The sequence below is a fragment of the Bombus pyrosoma genome, linkage group LG7, assembly GCF_014825855.1.
Source record: "Bombus pyrosoma isolate SC7728 linkage group LG7, ASM1482585v1, whole genome shotgun sequence".
Lineage (NCBI taxonomy): Eukaryota > Metazoa > Arthropoda > Insecta > Hymenoptera > Apidae > Bombus > Bombus pyrosoma.
In genome coordinates, this window is record NC_057776.1 from 10893789 (window position 1) to 10914188 (window position 20400).

General features: G+C 27.6%; 2 protein-coding genes across 10 annotated transcripts; one reads left to right on the plus strand and one right to left on the minus strand.

Annotated features, from left to right (window-relative positions):
* Nucleotides 1-57: 57 nt before the first annotated feature.
* Nucleotides 58-15367, minus strand: LOC122569581 (protein phosphatase 1 regulatory subunit 12A). 9 transcript variants are annotated; one of them, XM_043730813.1, is made up of 22 exons: nt 14698-15364; nt 12530-12660; nt 12282-12400; nt 12032-12191; nt 11783-11927; nt 11578-11711; nt 11359-11504; nt 10714-10890; nt 10392-10474; nt 10207-10324; nt 10011-10119; nt 9608-9742; nt 9095-9277; nt 8708-8821; nt 7767-7950; nt 7375-7524; nt 7063-7261; nt 6873-6982; nt 6684-6755; nt 4376-4699; nt 3675-3770; nt 58-1992 (listed from the first exon to the last, which is right to left on the minus strand). In XM_043730813.1, the coding sequence occupies exons 1-21, from the start codon at nt 14944-14946 to the stop codon at nt 3675-3677; spliced, it is 3138 nt and encodes a 1045-aa protein (XP_043586748.1). In that variant the 5' UTR covers nt 14947-15364; the 3' UTR covers nt 58-1992. The 9 variants fall into 9 exon arrangements, with proteins under 9 accessions (XP_043586748.1, XP_043586750.1, XP_043586749.1 ...); XM_043730815.1 differs by having other exon boundaries at nt 10714-10854; nt 14698-15363; XM_043730814.1 differs by lacking the exon at nt 3675-3770 and having other exon boundaries at nt 14698-15367.
* Nucleotides 15368-15759: 392 nt separating this feature from the next.
* On the plus strand, nt 15760-20259 carry LOC122569583 (ubiquitin carboxyl-terminal hydrolase 35-like). The gene is made up of 3 exons (XM_043730822.1): nt 15760-17365; nt 17547-17764; nt 17836-20259. Exons 1-3 carry the CDS (start codon nt 15888-15890, stop codon nt 18777-18779), a joined length of 2640 nt encoding a protein of 879 aa, XP_043586757.1. The 5' UTR covers nt 15760-15887; the 3' UTR covers nt 18780-20259.
* The last annotated feature ends 141 nt before the right edge of the window (nt 20260-20400 follow it).

Genomic DNA, 20400 nt, shown 5'->3' on the forward strand with positions numbered 1-20400 from the left:
TAAACATATTTACATATCACCGCATTAAGACTGTTATACGAAATATATAAGCAATCGTTCTAGCAATCTTTCTAAAAAAATTTATTTTTTATAAATTGTAAATCACAAATATAAAACCAAATATGAAATAAATATTTCAGATTTAACAAACTGGAGATTGTTAGGCTCCTATGTAACTTCAAAATTTAATTTGAACCAGCACAAAATTTTATTTTTAACAGTGTTAATTATATTATAAAATATTTCACAAAAACGTCAGACCACATTTACTGACTTTCATCTACGTGATACCTGAGGGTAGGACATGTTTATTATAATCGTGCAAGATTTCATAGCAGAATCAATCTTTATCAAATGAATGAATTTGCAAAGATTCAATCATTTTGTGTTGTTTATGTGAAATATTGAATGTGAATTTATAAATGTTATGAAGATACATTGATATAAAATGAATGACAAGAACGCAAACAAAAATTTACAAATAATTATTAGGATCATTTGAATAATATTGTATACATATACAGTACAATCATATATATGTATAGCTATAGATAATTATATTTACAAGAAATACATAATACGAAACATCTCAATCAAGCCGAAAAATATTTGATAAAGATTGAACTACTTATCACAAATTGTACAAATGGACTTTTGTTTATATTTATACAATAATGAGCATTGTATACTGTGATGCTAGTTTCATTCAAACAATTTTCAAGTACAATAAGCACGTAGCTATATAATATAATGGAAGTACGTGTATATACTAAACAGTTACGCAGAATTGTTATTTAATAACAAACATCATTATGAAATAACTATTTCAACTTATCTTTGTACAATTTTTTACAATAACATTGTTAAAAAACATGTCACCCATACATTGTCATTTTTCCTTTTCTCATTACTTATAAATTTATAATTTTTTATCAAAATTAAAATTTCATTACAAATATTTCTATTTAAAAAGTAAAGTCCTTTCTTTCAATCGAATACATTAAATTAGTTATTAAATGTAATAACACAATTTGTTTGTTGATACCAATTAATAGAAAATATATTATCTTTAACCTTTTTCATGTATTAAAAAATTTTAATTGTTTGAATTATATTTCAATAACAACGAATTGTAAAATAATATTAAAACATACATTATTTACTGCATAAATTTTCTGCATTCTGTAAAATATGGCAATGATGGAAGGATTATAAATTGCAGTCTTCCAGGAAAGGCCACTTGAATAGCATGAAAATCATTATCTTAATTCACTTTTTTTTTTTATTGTTCTACTTAATCTTGTAATACGCTACGAATGTATTCGCCTGCATTACAATTATGGAAACATGTTTATACAATAAATTTGATATATATCTCTTACGTGTTTTTTGAAAGTAAAAAATTTTCTTATTTAATTCTAAAATGCCACGTTATTATTACCTATTACATATTTACAAAATATCCTTATAAAGAGTCAACATTAATAACGTGAATTCTTTAAAAAAAATTGTCATAAAGAACGTTTGTTTTTTATCAATTCGAACGAAGTACATTTTGCTTTACAAAGCGCCGGCTCTAAAATGAACCATGAAATTTATCTTCGACAGGAAGAGTTACATGTGAGAAAGTAAAAATTCTAAGTCCTTTATAGTCGACTATTCACAATTCTAAGAATAGGAGCAATGTCTCTCTTCGCTCTTGGCACAGCCACGCGAGTGATTTGTTTGATAATAAATTAAATTACTAGCATTAAGAATAAATTCATCAATAATGTGATGATGTAATATACATTGTAAGAATACTAGCAATAATGATCATGATGCTTTATAGCTAAAACAATTCATTCAATCAATTGTAATGCAACATAAGAAACGCTAGACAGCCCTTTTTTAAGACCATTGGAGTTATTTGGATAATTTGCTGATTACTCTTATCAAGGCACCGTTTTCATCTTTTAGCCTCTGGTTTTCACATTTCAATTGGTCCATCACCTAGAAAAGAAGAAGGTAAAACTATTTTGTGTCATATTTAATTGTATTCCTTATTAAAAAGAAATTTTTAAAAAATAAAGAATGAAATACAAAGGCAATGCCATTATAGAGTGGGTTAAATAAATGCTCACAAAATAAGAAAAATAATTCAAACAAAACATGGGACACAAGCAAGTACCATTGCAACTGGAGATTTAGAAATGAAAACAATAAAACAATTAAGTGCATTAAAATCAAAGGAGTAATGTATATAAAATATAACAAGCGGATGTAATTTTAATGCTATGTAAAAATGTTACACACATATAAGGAATAATATAATTAAATTAAAATATTGAATTATATTTTATCAATATCTTTTGAACCTTTTTAGAATTTATGTATTTATAATTTTAATAAACTGTTATATTTTAAGATCATGTGCAGAAATAAAGAGTAAAAGCAAAATTAATTATTGCATGTAAAGCAATTTCTAATATATACCCCAATATCTTGGCTTGTTTAATACATATTTTTTATCTCCTGCTTCTAAGTTAATGCTCTTCCAATCGGATTTCTGGTTCTTATTGCATTCATAAATAACATTTATGCTATTTTATTATGATTTTTTAAATAAATTATATCTTTAAAATAATGTAGAAAATATAAATATAGATTATTTTTTTATTATTTGATGCAATCTTATATTGTAATTATTCAATTTTTTTCATGCATCTTACAAAATCTATTATTACAAAATTACTAGTAGACAATATATGAAGAGTGATATGTATAATATAAATCGGGCAATGAAATGTGAGTATCAAACAATACATAGTGCAATAAAATGTAATTTTACTTTGGACATGCTTTCTTAGGAAAAATTACACAGTTATGTATATAAATTTTTAAATATCATTCTTAAATGTTTATCTTTCCACAAAGTTCAAAAATAGTACTCAAAAGTTACAAAAATATAGCCGAAATAAAAGTATTTGTAAGTTTTTTTAAAAATCAAACTGAAATTCTGAAACAGTTCATGTTCTATGGATTAGAACTATAAGAATTTCATATTTCTTAAAAGTTTTACTATTTTAAAACATCTTAAATTATACAATTATAAAATTTTGAAATTAGATTACTTATAAGAGCTGTTTTTAGAACTAAAATAAAGGACAGGCTGCGTTCTTTAATTTTGGGAAATAATCTGATTATGTATTTGATATCTTAATTTCTGTTGAAGTAACATTTGTATTGGTACAAATGATTTAACAATAATAAGATCTGTAAATTTGATTAAACGTTATTTTTGTAAGAATTTAGAAATATTAAAGATATATATATATATATATATATGGAAATCAATAAAGATGCACATACTGTAAGTATCATTAGTAAAATAGAGAAAAACGTAGTCTTATATAATTATAGCATAATATCTATTAAAAAGATTTATACAAGCTTTAAATTTTTGTACCATAAGCTGTTATAGATTCTTAAAATGAAACTATTTTAATGATCACAATTACGCGTAGTATATTTTGCGAAGCTGTATTGTAAGATAAGTCAGTGAGCGACATCGTTTCAACATTTTAATATTGCGATCAGAACGTAAAAATCGTAAGTAATCAATTAATTAATTAATATTGTACATGGAATACGATGTACACTGTTAACGCAGATGCTGTCATTATGTCCTTTACCTATTTAGTAGTATTGGTGAGTTTGGATACGACGCGGGTAAGTGCCCGATTTTCGGCTTTCAATCTCTCATTTTCAGCTTTGAGCTTTTGTAATTGCTGTAAACAGTGAAACAATTAGCCTAAAATTCGCTTGTCTTATAAAAGCCCCACCAGACAATACTATGTACTCTACCATCATTTATACATTAATAATATCATTTTCAATTATTAGCCAAATGTATAGATAATGTAAACCACACAGACTATAAATAAAAAAATAAAGTAAGAAAAAAAATACAAAGTGCCAATTAAAATCATTATATTGCGTAAATAATAAGCGTGATTATTTGATAAGAAGTACTAAAAATAGAAGCACCAAGAAATGGCAAATAAAGAAAAGCAATGCATTAAAAGCTGCTTATACTTCTTCAATTTCTCTCAAATTAACCACTCCAGAAATGCTGGCACCTTCCTCTGTATTTAGTTATAACAATCAAAACGTAATTGTCAAAAAATTGTAACGTGCATTTTAACTAAGATCATGTATGTAATCGAAAAATGTATAGAAATATAACGATACATAATAACTAATGCTAAAATGTTTCAAATAATTGTTTAATTAAAATAATTTCTTGATATATAATAATATCTGAAGATTATTTTTAGAAAACAATGTACAAAACAGTAATTAAAATGTAAAAAAAAAAGTCTTTAATTCTTACCTTCAATTCTTCTTCCATTTCTGACAATTTCCTTTCCATTGCTCTCCTTTCCCTTTTCTCAGTTTCAGATAGAACTGTTTTATTTTGAGCACTTTGTGCTTTGTCCAATAAATTTCTGGCTTCCTTTAATTGTTCATCTGACCGCCTAAGCTTTTCTTTAAGTCTTTCATTTTCTGCTTGAGATTCTTCATACAATTTTTTATAATCTAATTCACCATTTTCAGAAGTTGTAGACTTTAGTCTTACTGACATAGAAGGTGCTTCTGATGATAGTGATGATATAGATCCTAGCCTGTTAGATCTCCCAGTGCGATCATTTCCACTCTGTAAAATAAATCCAAACAAAGGTGATGTAAATAAAGAAGTTAAAATAACTTTTACAAATTTCATAAAAAAATATAATACATTTCTTTTTATAATATTTTAATATATTTTCTTACAATATATCCTTCAGAACTGGCTAAGCTTTGCAAACTAGAACTTCTAGATCCAATATGAAGATCTAGTTTTGTTTTATTAAAGCTTTTTGTTCTCTGTGCTTGTAAATGATTATTTGGATTAAGATTTAAATAATTATAACTCGTGGAAGGTGGTAAACGCAAAGAGTTAATATTTATTGGAAGAGTTATACTTCCATATCCTGATGATGTTCCACCATATGTGGTGTATGGATTTTGATAATTCAAATTACTTGTAGAATTTGAATAAGGAGTTTTTCTAAATGATTCATTACTTTTTGTAGTTTTATTAAAAAAATTTGGTAATCCGATAGGATTTTCGTTAACACCTAACAGACCGGAATAACTATTTTGATTTAAAGGAAATAATCCACTAATACTTCGTGATCTGTTTCCAAAAATTGAGTTTCCATTTGCTGATGCTTGAGCTCTTAATCCTGCAGCTGTTGTTGGTTTTCCTTGAGATCTTTTTCTATAGGATGACATTGTTTATAAAACTGATAAAATAGCTTTAAAAATCGTATTACTTTAAACTATTTTTATTCTTTAGTTAAATATAACTTTTTTACATAGTATTTTTTAAAGAAAGATTGAAATTTTTAAATAATTTTATAATTTAATGTTAGATCACTTTGTCACAATATATTCAGATATAAAACGATCTAGTTCTAATGACAGCAAGTATTTGACTGACGTAGACTGGGTGGAGGAACTTAAGACATCAGCCAGTTTACTCTAAAGCATCAGTTTGGTATGCTATTTATAGGTCACAGGCATAAACCTACACTGTTATAAAGATTTAGTTTTTTGGAATAAATATATTTCACGTTTTACTTTTGAGATATTTTATAAATAATTAAATATTGTGAAATATGTATGTAACTATTTTATAATTCCTATATCTTTAATTATAATATATCAAATTATATTAGAAAAAATAAATTATCTACGTAATAATTTGTAAATATATACAAATTTTGCAAATATACTTTTGATGCTATTCATACCATAAATATAATGCAAACTATGTAATTAAAATAATTATATTTTTGTGTTAAAAAATTTCGTATGTTATACAATATATATTACCATACAATTAAATTAAACAAATTTGTTTCTTTTTTTATATAAACAAATGTATCTAGGACCATACAAACAATAAATGCATTCTTTCCCATCTATTCTAAATGTCAAAGTGCCATACTGCTGCAAATGTCAATAGAATATTTTTAGGTACTCTCAGGCCATGTTCATGATCAATTTTTTTACTTCTGTTTCTTATTTCGTTACTTCAAACAAAAAATGCTTATTTATATACTATGAAATATGCTGAAACATTTATATAAACAAATACTTTTTGTAGTACGAGAATAAAATATGATTATAAACATAATTTTAAATATAAAATTGAGAAATCAATAAAGTTACAGTACTTCTATATGTGCAATTGATCTTAATGCACAGTCTGACGAGATATAGGAGGATAAGAAATGGGAAACTATTTTTAACGAAGCATGCACGAATAGAGGTTAATCTTCCCAGAGACTAATCCCAAAATAACTCAAAACGTCTGTGCTTCATGAAATTGCGTTCATATTATAATAGTTATATATAATGCTTACTAATTCAAACATAGAAACAATGTTAAAGTAAAAATATCTTATTACATATAAGAATTTGTTTATTCTAATAATGAAATAACAAAAATAGATAATTAAATGTTTTTTTCATTCTTTTTGGTTAATATAAATAATTTTTAATACAGATTTATAAAAGTAGAAAACTTGTTAAAATTTTTTAATGTTATTTATAATTCTAAAAAAATAATAAAGTAAAATTAATTTATTTACCTCATTATGGTTGATTTTGGACTCATCATAATCTCCCCCAGCAGTTAAGTCTTGTTTCTCTGGATCGATTTCCTATAAAATATTCAGTTACTCGATTAAGCTGCTTTATGTTAAACACATAATTTAAAAATATATAAAAAATGATAAACTCAAATAATTGAAATTAATGAAATAATAATTAATACTAACGTCCATATCAACGTGGACAACGCCAGTAGATCTCCTTTTAGGTCTTCGTCTCCTTTGTATAACAGCTTGTGTAGCTTGTGCATTTCTACTATCATTTTCCTTATCTTGTTCTAAAACATATCAGCAGAAGTAGTATAAAAATTTTTATTTATATACTTAAACCTATATATGTAAGTATCAACGTGCATACCCTTATCTTCAGGTTGTTTTAACGATCGTCTAAGTGGTAATGTCACTGTTGTTTCTGCACTACTCGTTGCGATAGTTTCAACCGGAGCTGATGATGGTCTAGGTACACTTGTACCCGCTGAAGGTCTTCTCATATATGCTGTAGTAGTATCTGTATTAGATAGCGTAGTAGCTCTGTTATTAGCATCTTCTAGCTGGAACTAAGTAATACATTTTTTTCAATAATATAAAAATATATTACTACGGTATAAATGTAATATGGATTATATCAAAATGTGAAAAAATTATTCATTAAATGATATAAACCACAAACCTTGCTTCCATTATCCACTTTCAATCTCCAGGAAGGTCGTCTTTCAGGTAAATTAAGTTCTTCAGAAGGTTTATTTGAAATTACAGTAGTAGGAGTTGCTGTTGTTATTGTAGCTGTAATCGAGGCTGTATTGCTGGTAGTGGTTGCAGGCTGAGTTATTTAAAAAAATATGAGTAAACAATTATAAAGCTTTCATTATTATTAAGAAATTTAGTATTTCATAAGTATTGCAGGTGTGCAAAATAAAACGTACACAATTATGCATATGTTTATAAATTTACATAATAGTTACATATGGGATTAAAAAATTCTAGCACAATATGTACATCTTATAATAATTTAGTAGGATTTAGACATATTTCAAAGCCAAGGTAATGTATAAAGAGATTTACCTGTGTGGAAGATATTGTGGAAGGAATTTCATTGTTTTGTTGTTTCTTTTTTACTAATTGCTCTGCACTTTTGATTTCATCCAATGTCACTCCTTGAGTTGAACGTCGAGTTTCCCTTACTCTTTTCGCGTGTGCTTTTCTTTGTGTTTCACTTTCCTCATCACGAACAGGAGGAACAAATGATCTAGACAGAAATTTACATTATATTGATAATTTACATTTTAATTATCTATACAATGTTTTCAAGTTTTACTTTAAATATAACAAAAATTTAAAAAGCATTAAATATTACAATAAAAATAATTTACAAGCAACACTTACAAATATCACATAAAACAATTATGCCTTTATTTTAACTTAAAACAACTATTTTGTTATTAATTATATCAATCACAACCATCTGTAAATATTACAGTCCTAAATATAATAGTCAGAAAATAATATTGTTTAATTGTACTTATGTTGCATGGATAAAATATATTTTGAAATATTCAACATGCCAAAATTTCATGTTTTTGTAAAATTAAGAAACAGTATGTCAATGAGGCACACATTTCTTTTTTCTTTTTATGTCATACATGGTACTTCCGTGCACTTCAAGCTATGATCTTGTATCACATCAGTAAATTTGCTGAGAAATAGATTTTATATAAAAAAAAATGTACATTGAAAAATGTGATGCTACTTAAGTGGCTGAGAAAATTAACTCTTATGTTTCAGTGGCAGTGTTTTTGAGTTTGAGATATTATTTTCACCAACAAAAACAAGGCAGTGGTTATTGGGACAAGTAATATTTTAGGATAAATATATGCAACTCAAATAAATAATTACACTGTAAAGCGAATTTTCATGCCACTGCCAATAATTTAATAATATATTATAAAATATGCAAAATCACACATTTCAAGAGAATCTTCTCAGGTCAAACATTAAGTACCCACTTGAAGAAATTCTTGAAGATATTTCCTGGACTTAGTTTGCTCCCTCCTGGTGTAGTGGGAGTTCCAGGAACTGCTACTGAATTGTTTGTAGCTGTAGCTTCCACTGGTTGAACACTACTCAGCCATATTAACAATGCACGATGCAAATATGAATATATAAACTACGGTTTTAAATGTATTTTGTACATATTCTAGATTTCCAATGAGTGTTTGTAGTAATTAAGCTTTTAAAATCCTATCTTAGTTCTCTTGCATTTAACAGATTCATTTACTGAGTTTTTAAATCTATTACTTTAGCTTAGAAATTATAAAAAATATTTTATAAATGGCAGTTGTTTCCTTACATCAATTTGTTTAGAATAAATTTTTACTTTGTTTAATATTTACCTGCGTATTTGATTAGTTGGAATAGGACTTGTAGTAGTTGTTATTGTTGTGGCAGTCGTAGCTGTAGCTGTAGTAGTTGGCAGTGTACTTGACACTATTGTTTTGGACGTAGTTGTTGGTGAAAGTGTATTGCTTCCCTGTGGCAGTCTTGAGAGTTCCAAGTTTAATTTTGCTTCTTTTCTTCTAAAGTCAAAACAGTATAGTTGTTATATAATAGAAAAATACAATCTCATCTCAGTTATGTGAATTTTATAAAATCAGAATAAAGTTTAATATTACACTGTTTAAAAATTGTATTCTGTGAAATACATAATACTGTAAGGTATACAATAAAATGGTTAATTAACGTTTAAGCCGTGCAAAAGCAGAGAATGCAAAAAGCTTACTTCGTACATTAATGATTGTAATATAATAAACAGTATATGGTACAACAAATACACAGAAATTTTGATGCAATCTTATGAAAAATTATACATATCGAAAGCATTAATATGATGTACGAAATATGCGCACCTGTGGGTTTCGCGTAGAGATGCAGAACGGGTCGTAGTATTCGTGTGAGTAGGAGTAGCTGCGTTGCAGCAATGGAGAGTAGGGCAAGAAAACGCCTTGATTCGAGCTCGTAATGCCAAGTACTGCTCATAAAACCTGCATAACATGCATCATGCCACGCACACAACTACTCTAATTTTCTATATGCATAAAGCTCAGAAGCTACTGTATTTAATTTCTGACATGAATAATTTGTTAAATGCTTGCAAATTCTGATATAGAAAATAATAAACATAAATATAAATATGCAGAATTATGATTATAGTATAAAAAATGTATGTATATGTTAATGAAATTTGAATAATACAAGAAATTCCAAAATTATAATATCACAAACAATATATGTTAAATTGATCTAACTTACTTTTCATCCGTTTCAAAGCTATGTGTTCTTGTCAATACGACATCAGATTCCGTATTAAGTTTGTTTGACATGGTCGGCGATTTAATAGTTTTATCCTTATCTTCAAGCCCTATGTATACATAAAATAGAAGATAGTAATAGTACTTTATAACGGTGTAAAACAATATAAAGTACTTTTATAATATTCATAACTTACTCGAAGACAAAGTTGCTTCTGTATTTTGTACCCTATTTCTGAAAGAGCCTGATCGCCGCCAAGATGGTATAACTCCTTCTTCATTATCAGTCTGTTGTTTTGGAGGCATTATTGGAGCCTGAAAGAATCAAATTGTAAAAATTGATAACCAAAAAAATATTGTTCAATCCGTATATAAATATTACCTGATTAGGAACTTTATTAGCATCGATAGGAGGCGAAATATTACGCGGGGCTGTTTCTTCTCTATTTGCTCTATTTTTCTTTTCTGTAAAGTTAAATTAAAATGAATATAACGTAAATTAAATTAATTTTACAATATCTCTTTAAGAAGGAAGGACATCAATGGAATGTGCATCCATTTATTTCAATGGAATAGTATTTTTAATAATCAAATTTTAAAGTATTATTTTCATTATGAAAAGGAACAAGAGAGATCTTATAATATGTACATGCAACAGAATGTAATTTTAAGAGTATAAAAACAGTCTTACAGACAAAACTCACCATCATCTGTAAGACATGGAGAGTGGTTTGATTCGTTAGACTTATCAGATTGATTGGAGTAAGTGGAAGAATGTGAGTCTGAGCTAGTCTCAGATTCACCTTCACCATCACTCTCTTCCATATCTGTTTCACGTGTCGCTTCTGTCCATGCAGCATTGTTACAAGAAATACAAATTGCTGTTAAGGTAAGTAAAATAGACTTGCAAAACTGAATAGTGTGTAATATATTCTTCATAAGAAACTATTCCTACCTACATCAGCACTTCTCAATCATTTGTAAATAAATTTAAATAAATCTCTGAATTTCTCGAAAAAGAATGTCTAAAAATTTAATAAAATTCTTATTTTATCAAAACATCTGTATACACAAAATGATTGAGAAATACTAGGTTTATTTGCTTTAATTCACAGAGTGCTCTGGTAGTATTACTCTGCCACACATTTTTAAATGAAATTGTAAGTAACAAATTACAAAACATCTTTTTAAATACATCTTTTCTACACAATAATATCCATAGAATATCTAAGTTTAGAAAATCATCACCATTTAGTAACAAAATCAAATAATTTGCCAAAATGTTTAAATATAGACATGCAAATTAGCAAACCCATATAATTAAGTAATATAAAAAGAACAAAACATACCAACATCACTATTTGTTCCAGTACTAGAATCTTCTTTATCAGACTGAATTTCTAATTCGACCTTTTTAACTTTATTTGGTGTCTCTTCTTCAAATGTTTCTACCGATTCTTGCATAGTTATAGTATTTTCATTATTTGTTGATACACTGTAATATAATAATTAATGCAATAAATGAATTATTTTTTTGTACATCATTATTAATTGTTTATAGTACAAACCGTTTCTTTGGTATAGTTGGCTGTTTCTTATTAATAATTTGTGGATGGTCTTTCATTAATAACTGTTGTTTTGCTTTTAATTCCTCCAGGGCTGATAATATAGATGAATCAGCAATGTCAAATGCAGTTTGATCCTATCAATGTAATGTTATGAAAGAGACAATTTTGGTTATTTAAAATATAAAACAATTTTAATATATCTTACAGCATAATTCTTAATGTCCATATTACAAAAATTTTCCACTAGAAGTTCACAGGCTTCTAATTGTCCCCAATGTGCTGCAGCATGCAAAGGTGTCCAACCATCAAAATCTTGAGCATTAACGTCACACCTAGCTTGCAGTAATATTCTGAAATATCAATGATAAATTCAGTACATAACAAATAATAACTTTATCTAACATTTTTCTTTAAATATTTTTTTCTCTAATAGTTTATTCTAATAGACTCTTACTCCATGACATCAATATAGCCTTTAGCAGCAGCAACATGAAGGGCAGTGGCTCCTGATTTAGGATGGATTGAATCCTTGCCAGCTGCTCCTGATTGCCATGCTCTAGCATCATTTAACATTGATCTTTCTTCTTCGCTTCTGGCTTGATCACAGTCTATACCTATAAACCACATTACAAAATATATAATTTTATAATAGTACTTGAATGATTACTATGTATTTTTTATAGAAGATAATTATAAATACAAACCAGCTTTACTTATATGTTGTTGCAGCATATCTTCCATTTCAACACTTTCAGCAATATCAAGAGCTAGTTGACCATCATAGTTAACTGCTGCTAAATTACATCCTTTCTCTATTAAATATCTGTAAAATTATATTCTTTTATTTAGACAGATTTCTGAAATTTATTACTATATTATAATAATTATTAACATGTTTAAATCATTAATAAATCATTAGTATTTTCAATATCAAAGTAAAAGCAATACTAACTTAGCAATAGATATAAATCCACAAGATGCAGTTGCATGCAATGGTGTCCAGCCTTCATTATCTCCACAATTGATATCAGCTCCTTTTTCCACTAAAAATTCGACCATATCCAGATCATCATTGATACATGCCTATAATTAAAATATTGTGACTCCTTTTAGTTAAATAAATTATAATTATAGAAATGGTAAAATATTTTAAAGTATAATATTTAAACACTAAAGACAGGATATGTAAAAAGTTACATTAATAATATTAATAATACAGCTTCTAATAATATATTTACAAATACTTTTAAAGGTTAAACAGAAAAAGCAGGAAAAAGGAAAGACAAAAATTTATTATTAATTTAGCCATAAGTTTTATAATGTTTAAGTATTTCATATAAATTGAATTCTGTGTTACATCTAATAGTTATAAATAATAAATTGTCCAATTAAAATTTAATGAAAATTAGAGGATGATGTCATATGTAGATTAAAAAGGGCATTATGTATCATAACATTTTAAGACAGAGGACATAGAATACAGATGCTGCAGCCTCTGACTTCTAACAGAGAACTATAAATAGCATTTGATGCCTGATGTATTTTCACATTCTATTTTCGCAAATCCATGAAATGCCTAAACTTCCTCTTACTATCAGACTTAAATAATAGTAATAAATGTGATATATTTCATCTAAAATAATTTATTATATATGTACGTATATATATGTACTTTTTAAGGTTAAATCATGTTTGTTATAAGTATACATAAATGCTTTATGAATGATTCTGGCTGAGTTTAGTAATTACATAACTTTGATACAATTCATTCAGTGAAACTTATAAATTGAATTTAATTCACCAATAATATGAACAATGATCAAAGAACTTCTAAATAGTTATAATAATTCTGTTATAATATAAGTACTATTTGTCTAATAAAAATTTTATTTCTTATTGACATTATATTTGAGTGACAGAACACTTCCTTACTCAGAAATATAATATTAATCATTTTTTGAGTACATGATATTTATCTATTTAAATCATTAGAAAAAGGTTTGAATTTCATACATATCTTTATTATAATTCGAAATTTTAAGTTTATAATAAGATTTTAATAAATCAACTTTTTCTCTATTTTTTATACTGTGCATACATAATAAAAATTCATATATATATATATATAAAACATTACTTTTTTTAGAATATTTATATTAAACATTTTTATTTATTGTAGGAATATGTTTATTTTATTTTCCACAAAGTTATTTTTAACTTTATCTTAATTTCAATATATTTTAGCAATCTTGATAGTTTATAGTTACACCTTGATATATTATTAACAACTTATAAACTAATATGTTCAAGTTACTTGATTAACAAAATAAATTAGATACGAATAGCACAATATTTACATTATTAATCAATATTTTTAAAAGAAACATTCCCAATTTGTGACATAAAACATATGCTCGTTTATAAAATATCTAAGATAAAATTTTAGCATGCATTCTTCTTTGTGGTTTTAAATTTTATTTACATAGAACTAATTTTTTATTTGGTATTTGTGATACTAGATTAACTGTTACGTATATAAATGTTATAAATTAAAAACGAAGATTAAATATAACAGAATTAATTTTATATATATTTATACATTCATTAAAGATAAGATAAGATATTTTTCAGTTGTATTTACTTTCTTAACTAACTTTTTACTTAATTAACTTTTATCAATGAAATATGTAGATAAATCCAAGCGTAATAATTTTGTTGATTTTTAAATTCATTTTCTATATACATAAACAATAGTCGTATAAGGGTGGGGATGAACAGTTTTGTCGAGTGTTATCAGAGGGAGTAGTTGTATGGCTTGAATTGCAAGAGATAGCGGAAGCACATACTTTGCGGTAGAACTACATCTGCATTTTTATCCTATTATTAAATGTGACATTGTAGGTATGAAAGAAAATTTGATCGATTACGCTTAAATTAGACAGCTGGAACATGTAGTAGCCATCTTGCATCAAGAATTAAGATTAAGGGGGGAAAACATGAGGAGAAAGCAAAACTGGGAGAACTCATTGTCAGTCGAGTTTGTTGTTGTGGACGTAATCGTATCAGAATGAAATCGTGCCATATAAACAAAAGTGTAAAAGAGTAATCGAAGAATTTTACTTGATGTAATGCTGTGAGACCATCAACATTTCCGGTGTTGATATCCGCCCCCTTTTGGAGTAAACGTACGACCTCTTCCTTGTCGCCTGCCGCGCATGCTGCCAAGAACACACAATCCGCTGAGAATTTAATTTTTCGTGCGACCTGACGTGGTTGAGTCGGTTCACGATTTGTTTCGGACTGTTCCCAGCGTTTGAGCTGTTCAGCCCTTTTAAATAGGGCTGAGCTCGAACGACTTTCGAGAGACATTGCCCGAAAACACGCACGGCTGCACTCAAGAATCTTATAACCACTTCGCACACAGTCTTTTCTTCTCTTTCTTTCTCTTCTTCTCACTCTCTCCTTCTCTACTGCTTTTAGATCTCCACTTCGCCGAGGCCACTTCACTTCAGTTCACTTTGCGTGATTCGACACGCTGAAATGATCGTTTTCCACTTCTTACCTCCATATACGACTTAATCGCGGATCGCGTGTTTTTCTACTAAGAAAAATATACGTTCAAATTCGTTCTGACGGACTACGAAGGGAGCGGTCGGTCGCCTTCACCAGACTCAGTTACAGGACGGCTAGATTCGCGTGCTCTTTGCTATTCTTGGCCGTCCCGTACCGTGCGAGCTGTGTCGAAACCAGCGAAACAACCTGTAGTGTAGCCAACATTTTACGCTCTCATGTTTCTAGCGCTTCTTTTATTCTTCTATTACATGTAATTTATCATTAATATTTTCAATAATAATAGTATACTAAGAACAGCACTGTAAAATGTATTTCTACATGTAAATAGAAATAATGAAACTATATATAATTACAAAATTGTAAATAAAATATTTTCATATATTTTATTGGTTGTTTAGTCTTTAATATTAAAATCTTTCTTAATAGAACAAAACAAGCAAAAGAATATTTAAATTTATAAATCTATCTATAAATAAATAATCGTTTAAATAAATCATGCAAATAAATAGTTTTAAAATGGAAAGTAAACATTAATCAGGGACGTTGCTTTGATTTTGTGTCATAGGCATAGTTACTTTTCCTGTTTTGAAGTTGACATTTGCTTTTTTATCTTTCTAGGGTCATGAAATCATTTAGATTTTCGTGAAAGTCATTCTTGGTTGAGGTTAATAATAGTTCTTGCTAAAAATTATAAGCGAAGCAGCTTAAAGTGGTGTTAAAATAATAATTTGTGAACAATGAATACCGAACAAATTCTTGAATACGACATTAAACAATGTTTAAAATTGATAACAGTTGGTAAAGATATAGACGTTACTCAAGGATGGACCAGACTTAAAAAATTAGAAAGTGAGCCCATATATGAACAGTTAAATAATTATGAGACTATTTTACGAGAGATACTCAACGATGAGATAAGAAATGTACAAGAAATTCCAAAGATTATGATTTGGTTTTCAAAATATTTAATGGAAAAACCATTCTCTATTCATCCAATATCAAATGATGTTGCAACAATGTTAAGGAATACAGATATCAGTGATATGTCTCATCTGACAATGATACTTCAAGTATTATTAGAGCACAATATCTATTTACCAGACTCTGTGAATCATTCGAAACTTTGTGAAGCAGTTGTTATTAGTTTATCTACTTTTGTAATGCCATGTGATCCAAAAAAAATTTCTGAATTCAATGACAATGCTACTAAAGTACAAAACTTCCTAAAAGTAGTAAGGTCAAAGTCTAAGAATATTGAAAATGATAACTTAATTTTCATATGTTTGCAAACATTATATAGAATAATATCTGATACAAAACAAAAACTAGATCCTGGGCCTGGTTTAGCTGCTGTATTACAAGTGGTAGAACCTTCTATTATACCACAAGCTGTTAATTGGATTCTTTCAGAATCTCAGTCTGATGCCCAACTAGCTCAAGCTTTAAAAGTTTTATGTAGTTGGCTTCCAAAATGGATAGGTGATCGACTTAGTATTTGGATTATGGAATTTATACTTGGCTTAGAAAAACGGCACAAATATTCAATACTTATTGAAGTCACAAAAGCAAAGCTTGATGTAATGTTTCGTGCTTTATCAGTACCTGTATTTCGTCAAAATGCTTCCATAATTATATTTTATATATTAAAAAGACAAGGATCTCCATCCTTGTTTCAAAATATAGTAAGAAACACACAAATGGTAATATCTTTTTTTCTAATGAAAGAAGATTCTGAATCAAGTAAAGAATGCATACAAAATTTGGTTGATATCATGAAAATACTTACATTAAGATTTTCAAATCAGCGTGTCTGTAATAATTTGGAAAGTAGTTTTCCAGTACAGCCACGAATGCATATTGTTAAAGAAGTATGGAATGAGCATGTTTGGGTAGATGAGATGGAAGAGATTGAACCAGTAATTGAATCACCAAAAACACATTTGGGGAAAGTCGGACTTTCTAATCTTGGAAATACATGTTATATGAATAGTGTATTACAAGCATTGTTAATGACTAAACAATTTTGTTACGAAGTATTAATGTATAAACCTATGAGCAAAACTGATGATCAAATTGTACTTAAAAAGTTGCAAAATTTATTTGCTTTATTACTATATTCAAAGAGGATTTCCTTGGCACCAACTGAAATTTTATTGGCTTCACGTCCTGCTTATTTTCTACCAGGCCAACAACAAGATAGTTCAGAATTTCTCTGGTTAATATGCTGCTACTAATTTAATGTTTATTTTTTATATTAAAATAATATTTTATAATTATTATTTTGATATATTACTAGCAAATTATTCCAATTATAATATTATAAGCAAATTTTTCATATTAAACAATATATTTATGATGAAATATGTTTAATTAAAATACTATGTGTTTTTTAACAGTCATCTTTTAGACCTTTTACATGAGCAAGAAAAGTCAACTACTATAAATGTTGAAGCTAATAATTCTAATCTTAAATACAAGGATGATAGAGAGATAAATGATATTTCATCAATAAGCGAAGAAGGAGCTAGTATTAAGCGCTGGACAACTGAAGAAGATTTAAGTGGAAGCATTGTATTAGAAAGAAAAACACAATCATTAGCAGATTTTACTCAAGGTAATCTTTTTTAAAATAACAATATTATTCTAAGATTTAGTATTAACTTTATATTTTTGTTCTTATTGCAGGAGAAGATTTGGCACAAGTACAACAACTTAGTGATTCACATTCAGATTCCACAGATAGTGGAATACAATCTGTAGGTGGGGAAGATACAAATACACAAGTAGCTCTTGTACATAGAGTATTAGGTGGAAAATGTAAAATCACGTATCAGTGTGCTCAGTGTGATACTAGTTCTCATAATACAGATAAATTTCGTGATTTACAATTGTGCTTCCCAGAAGAGATTCAAGAGAATCAGGAAGTTTCTGTACAAGATCTCATCAACTATTATCTTACACCAGAGAAATTGACTGGTGAAAATAAATATCGTTGCGATAAATGTATGAAGTTATGCGATGCACAAAGAATCATAAAAATTTTACATGCACCAACATATTTAATTTTAATATTAAAACATTTTCGTTATGATTTCGATACCAGATTAAGAACGAAATTACGCCATAAAGTGATGTATAACGAAACTATACAAATGCCAGTATCTACACCACTGTGCACATCTACAGAAAGTTATCAATTGTATGCCGCTGTTGTTCATTCGGGTTATAGTATGGACTATGGCCATTATTTTACTTATGCTCGCGATTCTAAACAAAATTGGTACAAATTTAATGATAGTTATGTTTCACAAACGACGTTTAATGATTTTAAAGATCTGAAACCACCAGACACACCGTATATATTATTTTATGAAAAAAGTGTGCCGTTTGAAGGACTTTGTGACGAAGATAAACCTGAATTATCGATATTAAGTAAACATTTACAAGAATTGGTGGCAAACGATACTACAGCTTATATCGAGGAATTGAGGCATCAAGCCGAAAAACCTCAACGCGGACGACATAATTCAATGTTATTTCGGAAGAACGAGAATTCCGATGATGAAAACCCTCCACCTAGTAACTGTCGGGGTGCAATTAATATGCCTGCGAGTCGTTTCCTTTATTAAGTTATTTTAACATTTAAATATTATATTCTTTTATAAAATTAATTGAATATTCCAGGTAAATTTGTAATACATTTTCCTTATGTTAGTAAGAAAAACAGAGTTCCTTTATAAGTACAGTGCTATTATACCAATTGCTGTAAACTCATTCAAGAACGGTATTGTATTGAGAAAATTTCTACATATTTGTTTGCAGTAGCTCAAACTTTCTCAACAAACTTTCTGATATACGTTGTTGCTGTATATGTCTATATGTTTAGGACAAATTTGTATATGATTGTACATTTCGCAATTGTTTTTAATATTTAAATAATATATCGAAAAAAATTGTTAACATTAATATTGCAATATTAAAACATTGTAAAGTATATATAATGAGTATTCGCGAATAGTACTTAGCACTTGTTTCTTACAAGTTTGAAACAGTCTTTTTAAAAAAACAAAATATCAATGAATCAGTTTATAAAATTACGAAAAGAAGAATTATTACATTGTTGTTATTGGAAAGTGTATTATAAAATTGTGATGGAAAGAGAATACAAACTCAGTATTTTATAAGAAGTTTAATGTAATTGGCTGTGTTTTTACATAGTGTATGCATACAGGAAACAGTATTTACGTAATATTCGAAATACTATCAATTTTATAATCATACTTTTGTCACGTTTTCGCACACAATGGTTTGATACCAACTTGAACAAATGCCTTTTGTCATGTAAAAAATACACGTGTTATGTGTTAAACAATTTTGTATTAACATTCATTCTGGCTTCTAACATTCATTATTTGTAAATTGATAAATATATTGTACATACATTTATAGCAGACTTGACAAATGGTAGTTGTGTTTACATAATTGTTATAAAATTAGTCAATGGGTTTGAATTTCTGTTAGTTGTGGTTAGAATTGTAAAATTAAAAGAAAAGTATAAGAATAATAGCAGCTATATCATTGTAAATATATATATTTTAATTGTAATTATCTCAAAGAGAAAAACTCCAAGCATTACAAATCTGTGATAAATTTATACTGTCAAATTGATATATTCATTTCTTAGCTCAGTATTCAACAGATAAAAGATACACTATCTATCCTAATTTATAATTGAAATACTGTAGTGTACAATATTTACTAGGTTTTATGTATTTATAAATTTCTTTAGACTGGGCATGAATAAATTATTCAAAAATATCCTTTTGTTGTAGACTTAATAGGTTGTATTTATTGTTCATTTAATATCTGTTGTTCTAGGAAACAATGTAAAGAGAATACATGAATATTATGTCTACTTACAGGGTAAAAAATAAACATTCGATTAACATTTTATCGCATAATTATATTGTAATTATTAATGAGATTATTTGCGTGTGGTGCAGCCATTTTCTGTTCATTAGTTTAATAATGTAGTAATGTAAATTACGTGTGAAAGACTCACTAAACTATAGTTAGAAATAATAAAACGATAACCTACGATCAACTGAGGCACACGATTTTTTATTATCCTACTATGTATTTATATTTTACTGATATTAGAAAACGCATAAATTGTCAATATTTAATTTACCGTAATATTGGCATTGCAATGATTTTATCTCGACGCACCGCGTCATAATTGAAGATATA